Below are 18,591 nucleotides of genomic sequence, written 5' to 3' on the forward strand. Positions count from 1 at the left end.
GGCGATAGTTGCGTGACGTCATTACGTGGAGAAGACGGGACGATGTAGAAAATTCGTGACGTCATTCCAGCGGCGGTCCGTGACGTCGCTGGTTAACGGTGCTGCACTCGAACCTGTCAACCCCTTATCAGTGCCCCACCTTATTAGAGACCAATTTAGACATTATTGGTCACCACGGGCCCTTATAAACCTCAACGTGCATCCTACAAAGTCCGTTCACAAGGGAAAAACAAACAAATAGACAAATATCGATTTATTTATTTTTGCCCGTAGGTAAAAAAATGAAATTAAAATTAATGAAAAATAAAATAATAAATTTTTATTTAATTTTTTTACCTACGTGACTTTACCGAAAAAACTAAGAGTATGAGTCCTTGCAGTCACGAACGCTTCAAATCTGAGGACCTGCTTAATCACATGCGACAAGAGGGCAAACTTGAAGCAAACAGCACATGTGCCTTTGTTACCGTTGTCCCAACAGCAGCTGATGCTGAAGGCGTTGCAATCCCAATATCTCAGGTTAGCAAATACCGCAATGCAACTCACAGACAGATTTTGTCTGCACTGTGTAGTGAGCTGCCCATGGCTGCTTTCAACAAGCGCCTTGCAGTACTCCAGGAAATTCACGGCCACGAGTCTGTCACAATACAAGCAAACATCAATGCTTCGCAGGGTCCTATAGATAATCTCGCCACCAAGCAATCCTCCAACAATTCAGATAGGTTCCTCGAGTAATCAATCAGGTGTTTCACCGGATTCAAACAGGTCGGTCAAAACTGTCATCACGAGCACAAAGGTGTCGTCAGGAGGGCTGCCATCTATGCACGATGCAAAAATGCCTGAAAACGCGAGGGTGGCCTAAGAGCCTTGAGCAGTCATTGGCTTCATCATGCGACCTTTCCGGTTAATGCAGACATGATTACTGGTAAAAGATTTATGTTTGGTGGTTTAACATCTTAATACCTGCTTTATTGCCAAAGGGTGAAACCTCACATCTAGATTAAATTCTTAGTCATTGGCTTGTCAAAAGCCAAAACGTCCCAGCGGCAATCTGGTTGCATTTCAAATGCTGCCCACGAGGCCAGAAAAAACCAGTTATGCTGCGTTGGTTTGTTGATGAACGTGCTCTGATATGTTTGCTTTAGGATGAGGTTGGACACATTGGTACGTTACTTCATGGTCAGTCGGTTTTTCAAAAGCTCTCCAATTTTCTTTCTTCCTCCTTTATTGTATTTTAATCCTAGTGAAATTTAAATGGGTATAAATATCCAGGTTCTTTTTCTTAATTTGACTTGTAAAACACGTGTTTAGCTCATTTCTCGTGGCATATTTACCAGATTACAAACATTTCTAGAGGTAATTGCTTTTGGTTGATGACTAGCTGTTAGGGTTTCACTTTTTTTCACCAATTCAATGTGCCCCTCGTGATTGAATTATGTTTAAAGCATAGCTCATTCATGTCCTTAAAAAGCAGAGCTTACACCCAAGTCACTCTGCCTGAGGAATCCTCACGCAAGAGATTACATTAACCTTTGGTGCTGAACCCCTTTACACTTTAGTAATATACTGTCAGCACAGACGATAAACCCAGTGACTGAAGTTTGATTTCCGACCACTGATAAAATCTGTGGCGAGTGATATTTGAAATCCGAAGAGGCACACCCCCACCTCCCCTTCAATGCGCAGACACACGTGGTTAAATATGAATGGGGAGCGCTTCATACAAGTGGTTTGCCAAAGGCAAGAAATTATTATACTAGTCAATGCAAACAATACATTGCAACAATATTGACCTCGTGGATGATTGATAAATGATCGTGAAATATAATTTCAGCTTCACCTTCTTAACTAAACACAGTACCTGTCTACAGAATTTGAACACCTTTTAAATGATCTTCAAGGCCTGCCTAAATATATTTATTTCAGAAGGCATTTCATATTTTAACTGGCTCACTTCTTACCTAAAGAACCCCATTGCCATTGGTGTAAAACGCCTTGTGTTTTTATGAAAGGTGTTATATAGGCTGTAATTATTACAGGTTTTTATTTTAGTGCTGTCATGTTACTAAGTGGCACCAACAAAACAAAGCATATTAGTACACATTTATTAAACAGCAGACATGACACACTCATTAAAATGCAGTTTGTAATATTTCACACTATTTTTGAATAATCCGCATGTAACAGCATAAAAAAATGCTGTGCTAGACAACTCATCTTCAAGTAACATCACCGCACACACTGCAATGCACGAAGAAATGTGAACACTGCATACGCCTGCTCAGCCCATGGGCAAAACAAAAGTTACCCAAACAATGTTCAGTCCCCCGCTCACCTGTAAACCTTGCGCGTTCGCAACCATAAACGGTTGCGACATTACGAAATAATGTCACCTTTGCAAGGCATACCCTCCCTCCTGCAAGTCTATTCTGCAGGTACTATACTGCATATTGGAAGCCCCACAGCACTTTTCATACTGAGAAAAACAACTCATGAATGGGAGTGCAGAATAAGAAATGATAAAAGAGCAAATTAAGTGTGCTTGTGTTTCTCTACATAAAGCTCTCATGCCAGCTCCTCAGGAATGCACATTGCACCTCGCTGTACAATCGTTACCAGGCAGACCATGTTTTTATGTTGGAGCAAATATTATCCGTGAAAAAAATGTGAAACTAGCAGCAGCGCTACTCTCCTGAACATGACAAATGCCGAGGGGGGAAGAAAATCGTCATCTTCAAAAGTGAGGGTTATTTTTCAGGTTCAGATCAGAAACGGAAGCTGAACATACCTGGGTTTTAATTTGGATCAGTGTAACAATTAAATGGTGGGTTTGAGGGTAGTGGCAAAAGGGGCTAATGGCAAGTTTTCCTCTGACATACGATGTTCATACCTTCCATCCAGGAGTATGTATTAATAAGTTTGGCACGAGCTGATAGCATTAAATTCCTTTAGCTTAATGACGAGTCAGGGTCATGCAACCAACACAAAATTAAATATTTTCCATCATATTGGTTTCATGATACAACACGTTCATATTTGAGAATTGCATACAAGGGCAACTTTCTTGTGAGAACACATACATATCATATTTGAAAGTCATAAGTGCTCTCTCTCTCTTCAGAGTGCAGGGTTTGGCTGTTATCGTTTTAACAACCCTACAAATTCAATGTGTACAGCCCTGAAAAAATGTTCCCAACAGCCAACAACAATGAATGTAACGACAGTAGTATTTATGCAGCTCAAATTGCTATCTAACCAAATATTAACTGATACCTATTACTTACAGAATGTATTATTAGGCTATAGGCAAAGATAAATATACACCCAATAAGCATACATCATATCATACAGCAATGAACTTAAATGGTGATTGTTGGTTTTTCGCCGTCAATAAGACGGACTAAAACATGAAGAAAATAACTGCATGTGGTCGAGTCTTACAAAATAATGGAACGTTTAGGCGATTGTGACGAGAATGGAGACGCAACAGAGAATGGGTACACAAGCAAGAACTACTGAGAAGTTTGACGAGATGGCATATGTGGGATATCCTAAGTCAGCTGAAGAAAGGACAAATATGATTCTGCAAGGAAGAATGGAAAGTGGGGGCAGATGAAGGAAATGGAAGTGGGACAATGTGAGCAGTTGGTAGAACTCTCCATGACAAATGCTGTAGCTTGTAAAAGCTGGAAAGCATCTGTCATGGGCATTAAGCTTCAGCTGAGGGTAACACGAGATATAAATACCTGCAAGTGATGCTGTATAGCAAAAAAATAGCATGTTCTAATAATGGGAAGCTGTTGCTTAGGTCTTATCTGGTGCCCAACAGAAAGCCTAGTGTTTCCCACACCACAAGGTTTCAGCAATTTTTACAGCCATGACTTAGGAGCAAAATTTAACCCGATTCATATTATTTGTAGACATTTCACTTTAAATCACAAAAAATCTTACATTTGGGAAATTGAGGTAGGAATAAAAAAATGATACTTTTGGATTACATTGAAACAACTCTCAGATGCGAAGGAGCTGTCACAATTGTACGTGCGCTCAGCCGACGGGGAAGGGCACTGATGATAGGGACTTGTGGGTGTTGGTGAATTGGGTGAGAGGCCATCAACTGCTGAAGTGAAGCTTGAAAAGGACAGTCTGAGGTGTGGTGATGTCAGCCACTGCCAACTCCTGCCCATCTGTAAGACCCAGCTCTGCAGGAAACAAAGCCACACTGAGTTAACATTTTTCTTTCACTCCTCAACAAGGGGCAAAATGTTCTTCAAAAGTTGTTTTCATGCTCAAATGAGAATTGGAGCAGCACTTATGTCCATTTACAGGTATAAGCTGGTGATGGTAATGCCACATTCACATGGTGTGGGGACAATCCATAGCATGCGCAACAATGACTTCTCGCAAAGTAGTACTCTTTATCAACCCTCGAGAGATGATAGGCAGAGTTGACCCCCAGGTAGAATTTGAAACGGCAACCTTTAGATTTGAAAGTCATGTCCACAAACCACAGCATCCACTGGCCAGATCTCTCTTACAACTTTAGTCTAAATAGGTGGTTTAATTTATAAAGCGATGCACTGTTTCTTCTATTCCCTCTCTCTTCACTCAACTCTGCAAAAGCATAAATTGGTGAATATGTGGCGTGGAAAAATCTAGGATAGCATCCTTTGCTAAGGGTTCTCAGAGGTTCAAATAAACAACTTTTCTAACCCAAAAAAAACCTCTTATGGATATTGGTCGCGAAAGCTGACGTGTTAAACAAACTACTTTTGATGGTTTGCTTGTTTACGAGCTTGTCAACATAATTAGTTCTGATGCGAGGAGGGGGCAGTGCCAACAATATTTTGCATCAAATTACATGTCACACCTATGGCTCTTTAAACCATCAAATTATGTAAAAATACACTGTTAAATGATCTCTCAACAGAGAATAATAACGCTGGCTCACCTTGGAGGGTTTTTGACAGATTTGGTCGTGTCCTTTCCTCAATAGATGCTATCGTCTATAAGAACAAAAATATATTAATACAATTCAGTCGTTTGGTTGCCAAAAGTTATGGCAGAGTTCTGATTAATGGCAGATTAAATATATTCTAAGGTTACTCATGGATAATGGTTATTTAAAGACTCCTTTTTTTTTTACACATCAACATGTCATCCATAAACGAAGCAAATGATTGCATAAGAAAATCGCTCTAAACAGCAAGAAAATTATACAAATAACAAGTTGAATAAATAATTCACTCACCTGCATGTACAGAGTCTTGTTTTTCCCGTCTACTGTTGCGGTTATCGCTGGTGACTTCATCTGACTGTGGGGAGAAAGGTACATGGTTCCTCCATTTACAATCTGAGTACAATCTAAATGTTGTGGCTTGGCTCACCAACACACCGGTGTGCTGTACTCGTGATGAATTGGCCACGTTCTGTTTACGTGACAAACCTTACTAGTTGGCTGTGTCGGGTGGTGGCGGGTTTAAACGACACATTTATATATTTACGCCATCTAACCCAAAAACTTTTTTTATGGATGATATTGGTTAAAACGGTTGAAAGAATGGGTAGCTCAGGAAATTGGTCTGGCGTCTGTGTACAGCAATGCAGAAACTCACAAAGATGTGCTCTCAGTGAGATGGGTCAGGACCTCCTGGAGGCGAGCGGAGGAGGAGAACTCCAAGTTCTGTGGCACCTGGCTACACGCCGGGCAGTTGTCCTGTTGGGGAAGGTTAACCGGTTACTCCAAACACTGTCGGTAATTTTACTGGTAGAAACCACCTGGTTCCACCAGCCCACAGGGGATTATTGTGTCCGTCCGTCGTGCATCCAAAAATGGGAGGGGTGGGGCTGGGTGGGGAGGGGCTGGTCACCCCGTGGTGCCCTTATAAAACTCAACGTTTAACCTACTCGTGCCGGCTTGTGCCCCGCCCTCACAGTCGGCCATATTTGCGGAATACACCACGCCGCCGTTGACCCTGGCCATTGACCGAGCAACTTACCGTTCCTACCAGCTCCCTCTGCAGGAATGTGTTTGATCATTTTATCTTTGCACCAAAAATGCTCAGGCTGAAATAATCAATTGAGGCATATGTCTCATGATAGATATAATTAACCTTTTTACAGTATAACAGAACGCCATTTTTTTCACACCATGAGTGAGAACTTGGCTTAAGAGTAATTACAGTAAAGATCTGCAATGGGATTTAGACAAGCTGATTTTGTTTAACCAGCTGAGAACTCAAGACACATTTTGAAGAATGACAAAAGCTAAACTAAATAAGTACAGAAATGAAGCTAATTGAAATCAAAACACTATTTTTTGGTTTATTTCAAATGAAAATATTGTATAAACGTAAATCAACGTAATGTAATAAATTCCCTGTCGTGTAAATTGGCTTGGGCAGATAATTATTAGACTGATCACAGTGCAATGACAAAGTAAGTTACAGAAATATTAAGCATGCCGACTATTGTACGAATACGTAATCAGACAAGGATGCTGCCACATGCAGGCGACTATTGTTCATACTCGTGTTCTTCATTGAAGCCAACATAGACCCCTTATTCTCAATTAACACAGAGGACTATGAATTAATAATTGACACAAATAACAGATGAGCCTTCTTCAGCACAGTGACCAGCCAACTCCGACAAGACCTCTCCGATGTACACCGGAGATGGGAGAATGCGAAGTCCCACCCCCCTCTTGTTTCAACAAAGGGTGCTTTTGTTCCAACACACCTTTCTTTCAGCTTCAAATGTGTAGGTGTACAGCCCGTCCACGTCATTGAACACCATGTAGTTGCTCAGCGGTACATAGGAGCTGCAGGAAAGCGTAATGTTAGAAATGCATGTTTATCCATCAGACCATCAGCACCACAATTCAAATGTCTGTAAAAGAAGAACGAAAACGATTTGGTTACCTGGTTGCAATCTTGAACACCTCCGTTGCACAGGCAGCTACAAAAAATGTAATTTTTTAATCAGTAAAAATTTACCTAAGCATACTGTGTTTGTGAGCAGAGATTTTAAACATTCTACGTTAAGAATGCAATGCAGATTACATGCTAGCCAAACACAAGACGATACATTATTCATTGCTTTTATCTTTATCGATGTGCACGTTAAGTGCACAAACTACATCCATGAAACAAAAACTGAAGCGTGCCCTGAAGTAATTCCTTGCTCCAATAACAATCTGATGCAAATGGCTAAAAGACTAAGATGCGGTTTGGATGCATGAGTACCAATGTTGCGCAGTAATAACTGCATCCCTAGAATTAATCACTAAAACCATTTAAGCTGTACGAATGATTATAGAAATTAAGGAAGTATACAGCAGCAACTCACCAGCAATAACTGCATTTGTGGAAGCAACAGCTGGGATAATTCTCTTCACAACCCCTAAGAGTCAAAAAAACAATAATACACTTTATCAGCTATATTCAGAAAACAACACAAAGCGAGGTAAAATTATGCAGAATAACAATTGTGATCTTTTAAAATTAAAAACCTAGGAAGAGCCTTACTTGAAAGATCATTCCATAGCATCACATTTCAGCATTATTAATTGAAGTCTGATCTTTAGATTCACACACGGCAAGTCAGATGCTGTCCTTCCCTGCACCTCTGATGAGCACGGTTGGCTACGTGCGATGCGAAAACACATTCCTGCAGAGGTAGCTGGTAGGAACGTTGGGTTGCTCGGTCAATGGCCAGGGTCAACGGCGGCGTGGTGTATTCCGCAAATATGGCCGACTGTGAGGGCGGGCACAAGCCGGCGTGAGTAGGTTAAACGTTGAGTTTTATAAGGGCACCACAAGGTGACCAGCCCCTCCCCACCCAGCCCCACCCCCCACCCAGTCCCACCCTCCCCACCCAGCCACTCCCCACCCTCCCCTCTCCACCCAGCCCGACCCCTCCCATTTTTGGATGCACGACGGACGGACGGACACAATGATCCCCTGTGGGCTGGTGGAACCAGGTGGTTCCTACCAGTATAAGGACAACAACATAGACAATCCCTTTATATCTACACATACTAGTCGATACCCGCAAGTGAGAGAGCAAGGCTGGCGTACCCTGTGTGAGTCTGTACGTCACCCCGGTGATGTGAAACTGTGCTGCTCTCGCCAGCGAGTTCTGGTAAACCCACTGGATGTGCTCTGGGTCATCTCCGTCCAGGGCCACAGCATCTATATTGGAACACAAAATGATCATGAGCTGAGAGATTAACATGCGTCCACACTGCACCACATGACTGTAAATTGTTGAAATTCGTAAATTATTTAAATTCTTCACAGGTGCATCTGTCCTGTTATTATAGAGCCAGGAAAACCTCATTGAGTCTAAAGACTCTGATTCCAGAGGCTTTTGCATGAGGAAGTTGGGCAAATGATCAATTAGGGAATGTTATGCATGTTGGAGAAAAAATATGCATATGAAGGGGAAACAAAGGTTCACACAAATTGAGTTACAAACCCGTTTGCTAAACACCACTGTGTCTTGGCCACCCTGCAGTGCAGCAGCCTTAAGTCTCATACATGTGTAAGGACAGTACGGGGTCTAGTGGTCCTAAATAATGATGAGAGAGTTCGGGAAAAAGGGGTGTGGCTGAGCCAGAAGGGGAGATAAAAGACAACGCAGAGTGGGGCTCAGGGCTGTCGTGGGGATTTGAAGTTGGACCGTCGTCGCTGGCGTCATCTTGGAGAGAATCGTCCTCACCGTCTGGGAGCGGGTCACCTTATCGTCTTGGAAGACCAGGGGGAGATTATCTATCGTCGCCGGAGCTGCTACTCCATCGGCTCCTATATAGTCAGCCAGCTGTATAGGTGAACGTCGTGTCGCAGCTACATTAAGTCAGCCACTGTACAAAGTCAACTCGCGTCTACACGTTAACATACCATCGAGTCGGGCAGACCGTAATAGAAATAAATAAATACACATACTTCAACAAGACAGTGTCTCCGAGTGCTACATTACACATGCGTCACCACTGCACGCTCTTTCATTGCATGACATGCATTTGGGATGAGTACCAAACAACTCTTGAAAGACTGTCACCTGCGAAGGACTGAAACGAGGGTTTGCTACGACATTCGTACCTCCGAAGGGCTGCTCCTTGGGCCACTGCAGAAGGCGGACATACTCAATGCAATGCTCCGGCAGCCGAGGCATGGAAGCTAAAGTGCAGATGGGGAAGTTGATCTGTGGAGTACAATACACACGTGCAATGAGCATAGTGCAAGCAGCCATCATTACAATTCCTCTCAAGCGTTCTTTTTCTTCACTATTTTAGTGCCACTGAGAGAGAGAGAGATGTCAATACAAACGAATTTATGGAACTGGCAATGTCTACACGAGTGATGGGATAGTGTAAATGGGTTTTTACTGGTAGGAACCTCCTGGTTACACCGGCCCACAGGGGATTATTGTGTCCATCGTGCAGGGAGGGGCTGGGTGGGGAGGGAGGGGCTGGGTGGGGAGGGGAGGGTGGGGAGGGGCTGGGTGGGGAGGGTGGGGCTGGGTGCAGAGGGGCTGGTCACCCCGTGGTGCCCTTATAAAACTCAACGTTTAACCTACTCACGCCAGCTTGTGCCCGCCCTCACAGTCGGGCATATTTGCGGAATACACCACGCTGCCGTTGACCCTGGCCATTGACCGAGCAACCCAACGTTCCTACCAGCTCCCTCCGCAGGAATGTGTTAATAATTAATCTATCGTAAATAAATTGAAATAGGGTGAAGGCCGAAATCTGTACTTCTTAAGATACTCAAATGTCGGTGCATCGCTAAGAATGTCCGTACTATGAACCTGGTTTAGTGAATCATTACCGCTGTGCCATAGAGGGACGGTAATAAGCCGAGTTCCTGCTTGAGATAAAAAGCCTCTCTCTTTGACACAGTGTGCCTTTATTACAATGTGCTTACTCTATTCTCCATGAACTATAACTATATGCCTTCATAATCAACGTTTTTGGGTTTAATGATGACGTCACCCTGCTGCTGCTCTATATAAGAACGGGAGACAGCAGAGCCTCACCATTCTGGCGAATTGCCCGATGATGCTGGTTGCAATTACCAGCGAAACGTCGTACTCAAATTGTAAATGTTGTGGCTTCAACACACCGGTGGGCTAAAGCAGTGAACTATTTATCTTTGTCAACGTGAAACATTTTTACTGATTGGCCGTGTCGGGTGGTGGAGGGTTACGACACATTTATAAATAAACGCGATCTAAACCCAAAAACGTTGATTATGAATAACATTGGTCGCGAAAGCCTACGTGTTAAACTATATGCCTGTTTACAACTATCACTTTACATATAAAACGTCTACCCTCTCTCAAGCTAAATCTGTGATGCTACTAATAGCCACAATGCTATCAATATTCCAGTCTCCACCTCAAACCATATATTTGACTTTATTGCTATATTACCACCAATCTTATCCCTTACCCTACACTGTCACTATTGTTAAGACCAATATTATCTGTTGCCCCTACCAGTAGAATGGCCACTCTCTCTCTCTACCTGTGGGGGGTACAGGTCCAGGGTGCATTCGATACAGGCCGTCATGCCAGGCAGCACCACTCTGGCATTGCCCTTGAAGCCTTCGGTGCCCCCATCAATCATGGGGATGATGGTGCTGGGGTCCAGTACTCCATCCTCAAAGTTCAGCATGGACATCTGCAAGGAGTGGCAAAACCAGCAGAGTCGGCAATTTACAGCTGCCCACACAACATATCATATATATGTAAGACATGGTGAGCTCATGTTTGCATCAGATCAATGCTACTGTAGAAGGAATATTCATCATCAGCCATATGATATACACTCTTGGATGCAAGCTTTTACAATGTTGTCATCACTCTTCCACTATCCCACAAAGACAATCCATCTTCTTGGTTCTTTCGGTAAAGTCACGTAGAAGGGAAATAATAAAATAATAATAAAATAAAGCATAATAAACTACAATTCTACGTGACTTTACCGAAAGAACCAAGAAGATGAATCCCTGCAGTCACGAAAGCTTTAAATCGAAAAAAGACAATCCATTTCACTCCAGCGCATGGTTTACTCATCATTTCATCTCTACAATGGAGATCCTGGTGGGCGCAATTCTTCCCCTGGATACCATTCCATCCCCACTCTCATCCAGTAGGCATGCACACTTTTATGTGATGTATTCTTCCTCAAGTCAACTTATCTTCAGTCACTACGTCTCGGATTTGTATTATTTATCCGATACATGGGTTCCTCTCTCTCTCTGTCAAAAGCAATTAAACAGTGCGTACTACCTGCTATGACATGGTTCAGGAAGAAGTTAACTAATTAAACTAAATGGAAATAAAATCTAAAAAAATGTACAATGAAGCATGGGGAGATTCATGCTTTTATTTAAAATGACAGACAAACGAACGTATAAATTAAAACACAGGTTAAAGATAACTAAAACGAACAAAAACGAGATCAATGGAACTAGCATGTGTGCAGGTATTAGATGGATTACAATACAGGGATTTAGAGGTGGTGGGATTTTGGAGGTCTTCATACGACCGTTGATTGACCACAGTTGATGATGATGATGATCATGACTACTTAGCCCTAAAGTGACCCTGGACGATTTTTTCAAGGTAAAAAAAAACTTACCAGCATCCCATTAATCCACCTTCTTGCAACAATTGAGTCCAGTCCACACACAATGATGTGAAACTCTGCAGATAGAAACAGAACAAATTTATTCATATGAAGACAAATATTACAAGAGAGAAAGTCATAGATATGTAGGCATTTGGTTAAACTTAACCATTGGAAACGATTTTATATCATGTGTGGACATTCAATACGTACGTCTGTAGAATGATTCGTCATACTCTTGAATCTTTTTGAAATGTCTGGGTTACTAATTAAAGAAGAATGAAAAATGCTTTCACAAGTAAAACAAACATCAGTACGACAGTTCTTAAACTCGCTCTATCTCAGTGGTAGCGATTCAGTGCTCTAATATGGCATTAACCCGATTCCACCTTCGGTGCCATAGTTTCAAAATGACTTTGGAAAAACAGTTATTAGTTGTTTGACTACTTTCCACTCTTTGAGAGCTTTTCAAATACCCATACAAGGTTTCCACAACACATTCCTGCAGAGGGAGCTGGTAGGAACGTTGGGTTGCTCGGTCAATGACTAGGGTCAACGGCGGCGTGGTGTATTCCGCAAATATGCCCGACTGTGAGGGCGGGCACAAGCCGGCGTGAGTAGGTTAAACGTTGAGTTTTATGAGGGCACCACGGGGTGACCAGCCCCTCCCCCACCCAGCCCCATCCCTCCCACCCCCCACCCAGCCCCTCCCCACCCAGCCCCTCCCCACCCTCCCCTCCCCACCCAGCTCCTCCCTCCCCACCCAGCCCCTCCCTCCCCACCCAGCCCCTCCCTCCCCACCCAGCCCCTCCCTCTCCACCCAGCAACTCCCTGCACGACAGACACAATAATCCCCTGTGGGCTGGTGTAACCAGGAGGTTCCTACCAGTATAATAGACAGTACAATTATATTTTGCAAGTGTCATTAGGAACCACGCAACATAGAAATTCTCATCGGTTAAAACGCCGCACGTGAGAAAATGAGGGATACGGCATGACATTGCAGCCTGGGACCCTGGTGTTGATGAACTCTGCAGCCACGTTGGCTTTCGGCCTGCCGACGTCCTTGGGCCTGTTGTGGAGCACAGCATATAATAACGTCATTTATTTATCCAACCGAGTTTACAAACTCTTTTTCAGGTAAGTCCTGCTTTGAGATTATATCAACCAATTCCTTCAATGCTTTTCACGCGTGAAGAAACTTTAGGTCTTGGAGAATACCAACTCATTTTTAGGGTGTATACCACTTAAAAAGATCTACACAGGCAGATTAATTAACCCACTTGCAGTACTGATATATCTTGACCGCCTTGGTGCCTAGCAAGTACGGGAGTTTCACAAATCCACATGCTCCACCAAACCTTGCCTCCAAAGTGCTGGATTACAGGCATGCACCAGCACACCTGGCAAATAGGCAAGCAAGAGACATCTACCAAGTCATATTTATGGTTTTTCACACCATCATGGCAACCATGATTTCCCTGGTAGTGACATTTCAGAGAGGCCAATAGGCAAACCTGATACAGGAGGCTGACATGTTCAAGTGTAAAGCTGTCCAACGGCTGCTCTCACAACTCACCGAAACAGAAACTGCCGATTGAGGTTAGAGACATCGATTGTGTCCATGTCAATGACATGAATTTGTCGAAATCCTGACAATGCCTGGAAAGAAAAAGTGATTTTTTTAAAATATGTCCGTACAAGAAATACTCAAGAAGTAACACAAGTTCTACGTGATGATGATTGCTTGTGTTGCAGTCGAAACGTCGTGAGAATTTTTATTGTTTTATATTTATATTATTTTATTATTTCCCTTCTACGTGACTTTACCGAAAGAACCAAGAATATAAGTTCTACAGTTAATGGCAGGGTTAAAAGGTTAAACAACACATTTTACTTGTCTCTCTGTTCCAAAGTTCACACCTACTATGATAACAGTGCAAGTATGAGAACAATGGCAATCAAATCAGAAAACAAATTTTCAGTGGCTTATCCACTCCTGGTTAAAAATGTGGACAACAGCCTTCTCAGAAGAAATTTCTTAATGTAGAACTTTACCAGATCCTTCAGCAGCTCACAGCCCAAGCCACCAGCTCCAAGAACTAATATCTTGCATGACTCCAGGAGAAAGGAGAGAGTCTGTGGATAGCAACGCAAAAGCATAGAACAACAACCTCCACACTCACACAACTGTTAGCAGCAACCCTCGCCTTTAACCACTCAATACAATTGTTAAGTTCGCAAATGAAATGCATAAAGTAATAACGAAAGCTGTAGCAGGATACATAATCGCAAAAGAACAAAATTAATACAAAGCTGGGCACACCTCTGTGCTGGGCTCAAAGTCTGGGTGCGTAAAAGGACCAGGTCGCTCCAGGAACTTAGAGATGTGGTTCCAGCGGCCATCCCAGTCCATCGATTCCACACAGCTGCTGCTCTCTACCGCCATGCTAGAGGACAATCACAAAGCCAGCATCCGTCACCATTCGTGAAATCCCTTCCCTCCCTGCAGACACACAACTGTGGCGCCATTCACCACTGGCTAAATCCGACTAACAAGGGTGACTTTTGGTGTAACAATCATGCACTCATGCAGTAGCACATAATTGCATCATGTAAAAAGCATGAAAGTATAAAATTACTCTATTTCACATCACATACTGTTGTGACAAATGTTTCTAAGTGGGCACCTATTAAAACCAACATGACACACAAATGGATGGTGTGTGGCCTCATTTGCGTCTATCTTGGGGTGGCGAGGTACCAATTTTCACAGATGTCGTTTACTGTGGCCTGGAATTGAATCTGGGATGGATAATAAAATGTTCACAGGGTTTCCATTTAGACGTCTCCAAAATAACGGAACTTATTTGAGTTAATGGGGTGGATGAGTGGCGCAGTGGTTTTCACACTGCGATATGAGCCGGGTGACCTGCGTTTTATTCCAGGCCACAGTGAGCACGAGTGGTGATATCTGAACAGGTCCTGGTCCCCCTTTTACTAGCCTGCACTGGCCAGCATGGTGAAGTATGGTCAAACAACTCCCATGACGGACACAGCAGGTAAGAGGCCTTTATCCAACAAGGCTGTCAACTAAAAACTACGAGCCCAAATTACCATGTTTTTAATACTCTTAGTTCTTTTGGTAAAGTCACGTAGGTAAAAAATGAAATTAAAATTAATAAAAATAAAAATCACGACGTTTCGGAGGCAACACAAGTCTCCGTCATCAGGTGGGACCGTCACAGCCAGATTTGCTGCAAATCTTGCTGCAAATCTTGCTGCAAATCTTGCTGCAAATCTGGCTGTGACGGTCCCACCTGATGACGGAGACTTGTGTTGCCTCCGAAACGTCGTGATTTTTATTTTTTATTAATTTTAATTTAATTTTTTACCTACGTGACTTTACCGAAAGAACTAAGAGTATGAATCTTTGCAGTCACGAAAGCTTCAAATCTACCATGTTTTTTTGTTATTCATACAAGTTGAATAACTTCCCATTGCCAAAACCTAAATGTTTTTCCTTCGTGACCCACTGCCATCAGATTTTTGCAATTAGAGCCATGCATTTTCATGCTTTTTTTTATTAGACCAGTCTCCGAATGAAAGAAAAATCACAGTAGATGAAATATCCTTCGTTAGCATTCATTGTATGCGTTCATATACTTTTCCAAACAATTATATAAAAAAAACATTATTCCAACAAAAAATAATTGCAAATAGAGTATCTGACACACACCTACAAAGATCCTACACGTACTTTTGGGGCAAGTCCTATTAGCGAGCATCTATGAAGGCCAGAACTGCGCACTAAGTGTATATAGTGTGGTCTGCACCATCACACGTGCTGCTGTTTACACACCACACCACCAGATACTAATATAAGGGCTGAATTGCCCCAAAAGAAGGGCCAGGACTGATTCAGATATCACAGATATCAGACATCACACATACAGATATATGGGCAATGTAAACACACATCAGCAAAGATACAGGCACACACAAATATACAACCGACAGACATATCACCGACACACGAGATACAGACACAAAGACACACTATACTGTACATACAAAAACAAGTATTTGCAAGCACAGAGGACTTGTGCAACAGCAAGATCCAGGTTCACAGTGGCAGTGTTTCCCAGTGAATAATGGATGTGCGTCTTCCCAGTGAACCTAGCAGGTCATGGAAAGTGCTTCAACAAACACACACACGGGCAAGATCGAACCAAGAGCACCTTTGGCTGTCAACTAGTGTAGAGTATTAAACTAAAACATCCTTAGCCACCTGATGAAGATGATATATTAAAAGTCTGTAACCAGCAACCACCGCGTGAACTAAAAGAGTTTTTGATGGGAACTGTTACGGGGTTTTTTTGGGGCCGACTTGCAATCAGATGTGCCCTCTTATTAACTTATGGGAGGTGCATGTTGATGGTGAGTGTTGATTAACGTGAATGTCGGATTACAAAGGGACACGGCGGGGGGTGTGGTGGTGGTGGAACTTAATCAAAGTAAAAATAGCAGATAGAGAAAGTGTGCCCGTCAACACTTCGAAATTATAAAACACGACGAACGCGGCGTTTCTTTGGCTCCAACTCACGGCGCGTGACCTGTGACAGGGTGACTGTGACAGGGTGACTGTGACAGGGTGACTGTGACAGGGTGACTGTGACAGGGTGACTGTGACAGACTGTGACAGAGTGACTGTGACAGGGTGACTGTGACAGAGTGACTGTGACAGGGTGAGTGTGACAGGGTGACTGACAGGGTGACTGACAGGGTGACTGTGACAGAGTGACTGTGACAGGGTGACTGTGACAGGGTGACTGTGACAGGGTGAGTGTGACAGGGTGACTGACAGGGTGACTGACAGGGTGACTGTGACAGAGTGACTGTGACAGGGTGACTGTGACAGGGTGACTGTGACAGGGTGACTGTGACAGAGTGACTGTGACAGGGTGACTGTGACAGAGTGACTGTGACAGGGTGACTGTGACAGGGTGACTGTGACAGGGTGACTGAAGGCAATCGCCTTCCGCCGGAAGATCAACAACACCACCACCAACACAACACCAACACAACAACACCACCAACAACAACACCACCACCAACACCACCCACACAAGAACAACACCACCACCAACAACACCACCAACAACACCACCACCACCAACAACACCACCACCACCAACACAACAACACCACCACCAACAACACCACCACCCACAACAACACAACACCACCAACAACAACTCCCACAACAACACCACCACCAACAACAACACCACCACCAACAACTCCCACAACAACACCAACACCACCAACAACACCACCACCACCAACAACAACTCCCACAACACCACCAACAACAACACCACCACCAACAACTCCCACAACAACACAACACCACCACCACCACCCACAACACCAACAACACCACCACCACCACAACGCGCAAACACGGCCACACAACTGCGCTAAGCGGCGGGTGAAAAAAGACGATTTTTTTTTTATTTTTTGTTAAACAATTAAAAAAAAAATGTACGGCCACTGACTTGTGCGGATGCTCCTCTACTCTACTTCTTTTCTTCTCCCTACACACGAAGGCGAGGGGGGGAGGGGATGGGACACAGAGAGAGACAAAGACGGCGAGCTTGGAGCCTCCTAGCTGCTGCTGCTGAGAGACGCGGTCGACGAGTCCCCGGGGCCGCGCTACTCACGGTTCGGCCGCCATGTTCCTCCGCCCTCACGCGGCATTCGGGGGCCGCAGCACCGCGCGGACGGAGACGCCACCGTTAAAATAATCCGGGTGATTGACGTGCACTCGCCCCGCCCATTCGCCCCGCCCATTGGTCCACTCGCCCACTCGCCCCGCCCACTCGCCCACTCGCCCCGCCCACTCACCCCTCCCCCTCGCCCCGCCGCTTGGCCACGCCCCCCTCACCCCACCACCAACCAACTCGCCGACCGGAACTACTTCTGCGTGGGGGCTGACGTCACCGCAAACGAGAGCGGTATCGATGAATATCGAGGGACTATTTTGATTGGGAATGTTTTAAGTGGTTGGTAGCGGGGGGGTGGGGGGTTGTTTTTTTGTAACTCGTTCAATCGTCGAGTTGGCGAAGCGCCGTTGTGGCCGTGCACCGTTTAAAATGTGCAACGCCGCAATTAAATGGTGCCTAATAAACGGGCTCATACCAATATCTGGCATACCAATCAATATCTGGCATACCAATCAATATCTGGCATACCAATCAATATCTGGCATACCAATCAATATCTGGCATACCAATATCTGGCATTTGCTGAATACTACACTGTGCTGCGCTTGGCTCCCACGTGGTTACATAAGAGGCATTTATTGTCATTAAATGGCTTTTGCATTGAAATAGATTTATTTTAAACATGCGTGGATAGTATCGAACACTGTTCGTCCAAAACAAATCAGCGTGCCAATACTAATCATTTCGGTAAAGTCACGTAGAAATAAAATAAATTAAATCATAATATAATACGACGTTTCGATTGCAACACAAGCAACCATCATCAGGTCAATCTAGTTTGATACTAATCATGCTCAATCGTTTCCCCAGGAAATCCTCACTGATTCTCTCAAGTTATTCTTGAAGAGCTGTGCATTGGAACTATTGTCGTCCCATCGATGAGCGAGTAACAACGCAGAGACACACACGGGGCTTACAATCCGCACTGCCATCGACTGGCCACCTCCAGCAATCTAATGCCTATAGGGCCTGTTATTTCCAGGCAGCCCTATGTCAAAGGTCAGTATTTATGTAGTGGGTTCACTTGAGAGACAGTCGGCACAGGGGCCGTCCATAAATGACGTCACGCGATTTTGGACGATTTTTGACCCCCCTCAAATATGACGTCATAAAGCTCTGCCCCTCCCCCCCAAAATAAAACATGCTTCAAATCGCTTTAAACTA

At 43.9% G+C, this 18,591-nt stretch overlaps 1 protein-coding gene across 2 annotated transcripts; it reads right to left on the bottom strand.

Annotated features, from left to right (window-relative positions):
- Window positions 1–2,089: 2,089 nt before the first annotated feature.
- On the bottom strand, window positions 2,090–17,456 carry UBA3 (ubiquitin like modifier activating enzyme 3). 2 transcript variants are annotated; one of them, XM_061551845.1, is made up of 18 exons: window positions 17,365–17,433; window positions 17,200–17,238; window positions 13,965–14,088; window positions 13,697–13,777; window positions 13,218–13,300; window positions 12,630–12,710; window positions 11,852–11,895; window positions 11,651–11,715; window positions 10,532–10,687; window positions 9,105–9,207; window positions 8,082–8,195; window positions 7,351–7,404; window positions 6,924–6,960; window positions 6,742–6,823; window positions 5,616–5,716; window positions 5,252–5,315; window positions 4,952–5,006; window positions 2,090–4,202 (listed from the first exon to the last, which is right to left on the bottom strand). In XM_061551845.1, exons 1-18 carry the CDS (start codon window positions 17,376–17,378, stop codon window positions 4,114–4,116), a joined length of 1,386 nt encoding a protein of 461 aa, XP_061407829.1. In that variant the 5' UTR covers window positions 17,379–17,433; the 3' UTR covers window positions 2,090–4,113. The 2 variants fall into 2 exon arrangements, with proteins under 2 accessions (XP_061407829.1, XP_061407830.1); XM_061551846.1 differs by lacking the exon at window positions 17,200–17,238 and having other exon boundaries at window positions 17,365–17,456.
- Between the last annotated feature and the right edge of the window lie 1,135 nt (window positions 17,457–18,591).

The sequence above is a fragment of the Lethenteron reissneri genome, chromosome 15 (genome assembly GCF_015708825.2).
Source record: "Lethenteron reissneri isolate LAM-NWPU_2019-01 chromosome 15, ASM1570882v1, whole genome shotgun sequence".
Lineage (NCBI taxonomy): Eukaryota > Metazoa > Chordata > Hyperoartia > Petromyzontiformes > Petromyzontidae > Lethenteron > Lethenteron reissneri.

What these genes read in the sequence shown, in the direction of transcription:
- UBA3 (XM_061551845.1), bottom strand. An exon ending in GGTGGATTAATGGGATGCTG is followed by an intron (nt 10,688 to 11,650) that starts GTAAGTTTTTTT and finishes CACTCCTTGCAG; the next exon opens with ATGTCCATGCTGAACTTTGA. An exon ending in CAAGGAGCAGCCCTTCGGAG is followed by an intron (nt 8,196 to 9,104) that starts GTACGAATGTCG and finishes GTTCCAATATAG; the next exon opens with ATGCTGTGGCCCTGGACGGA.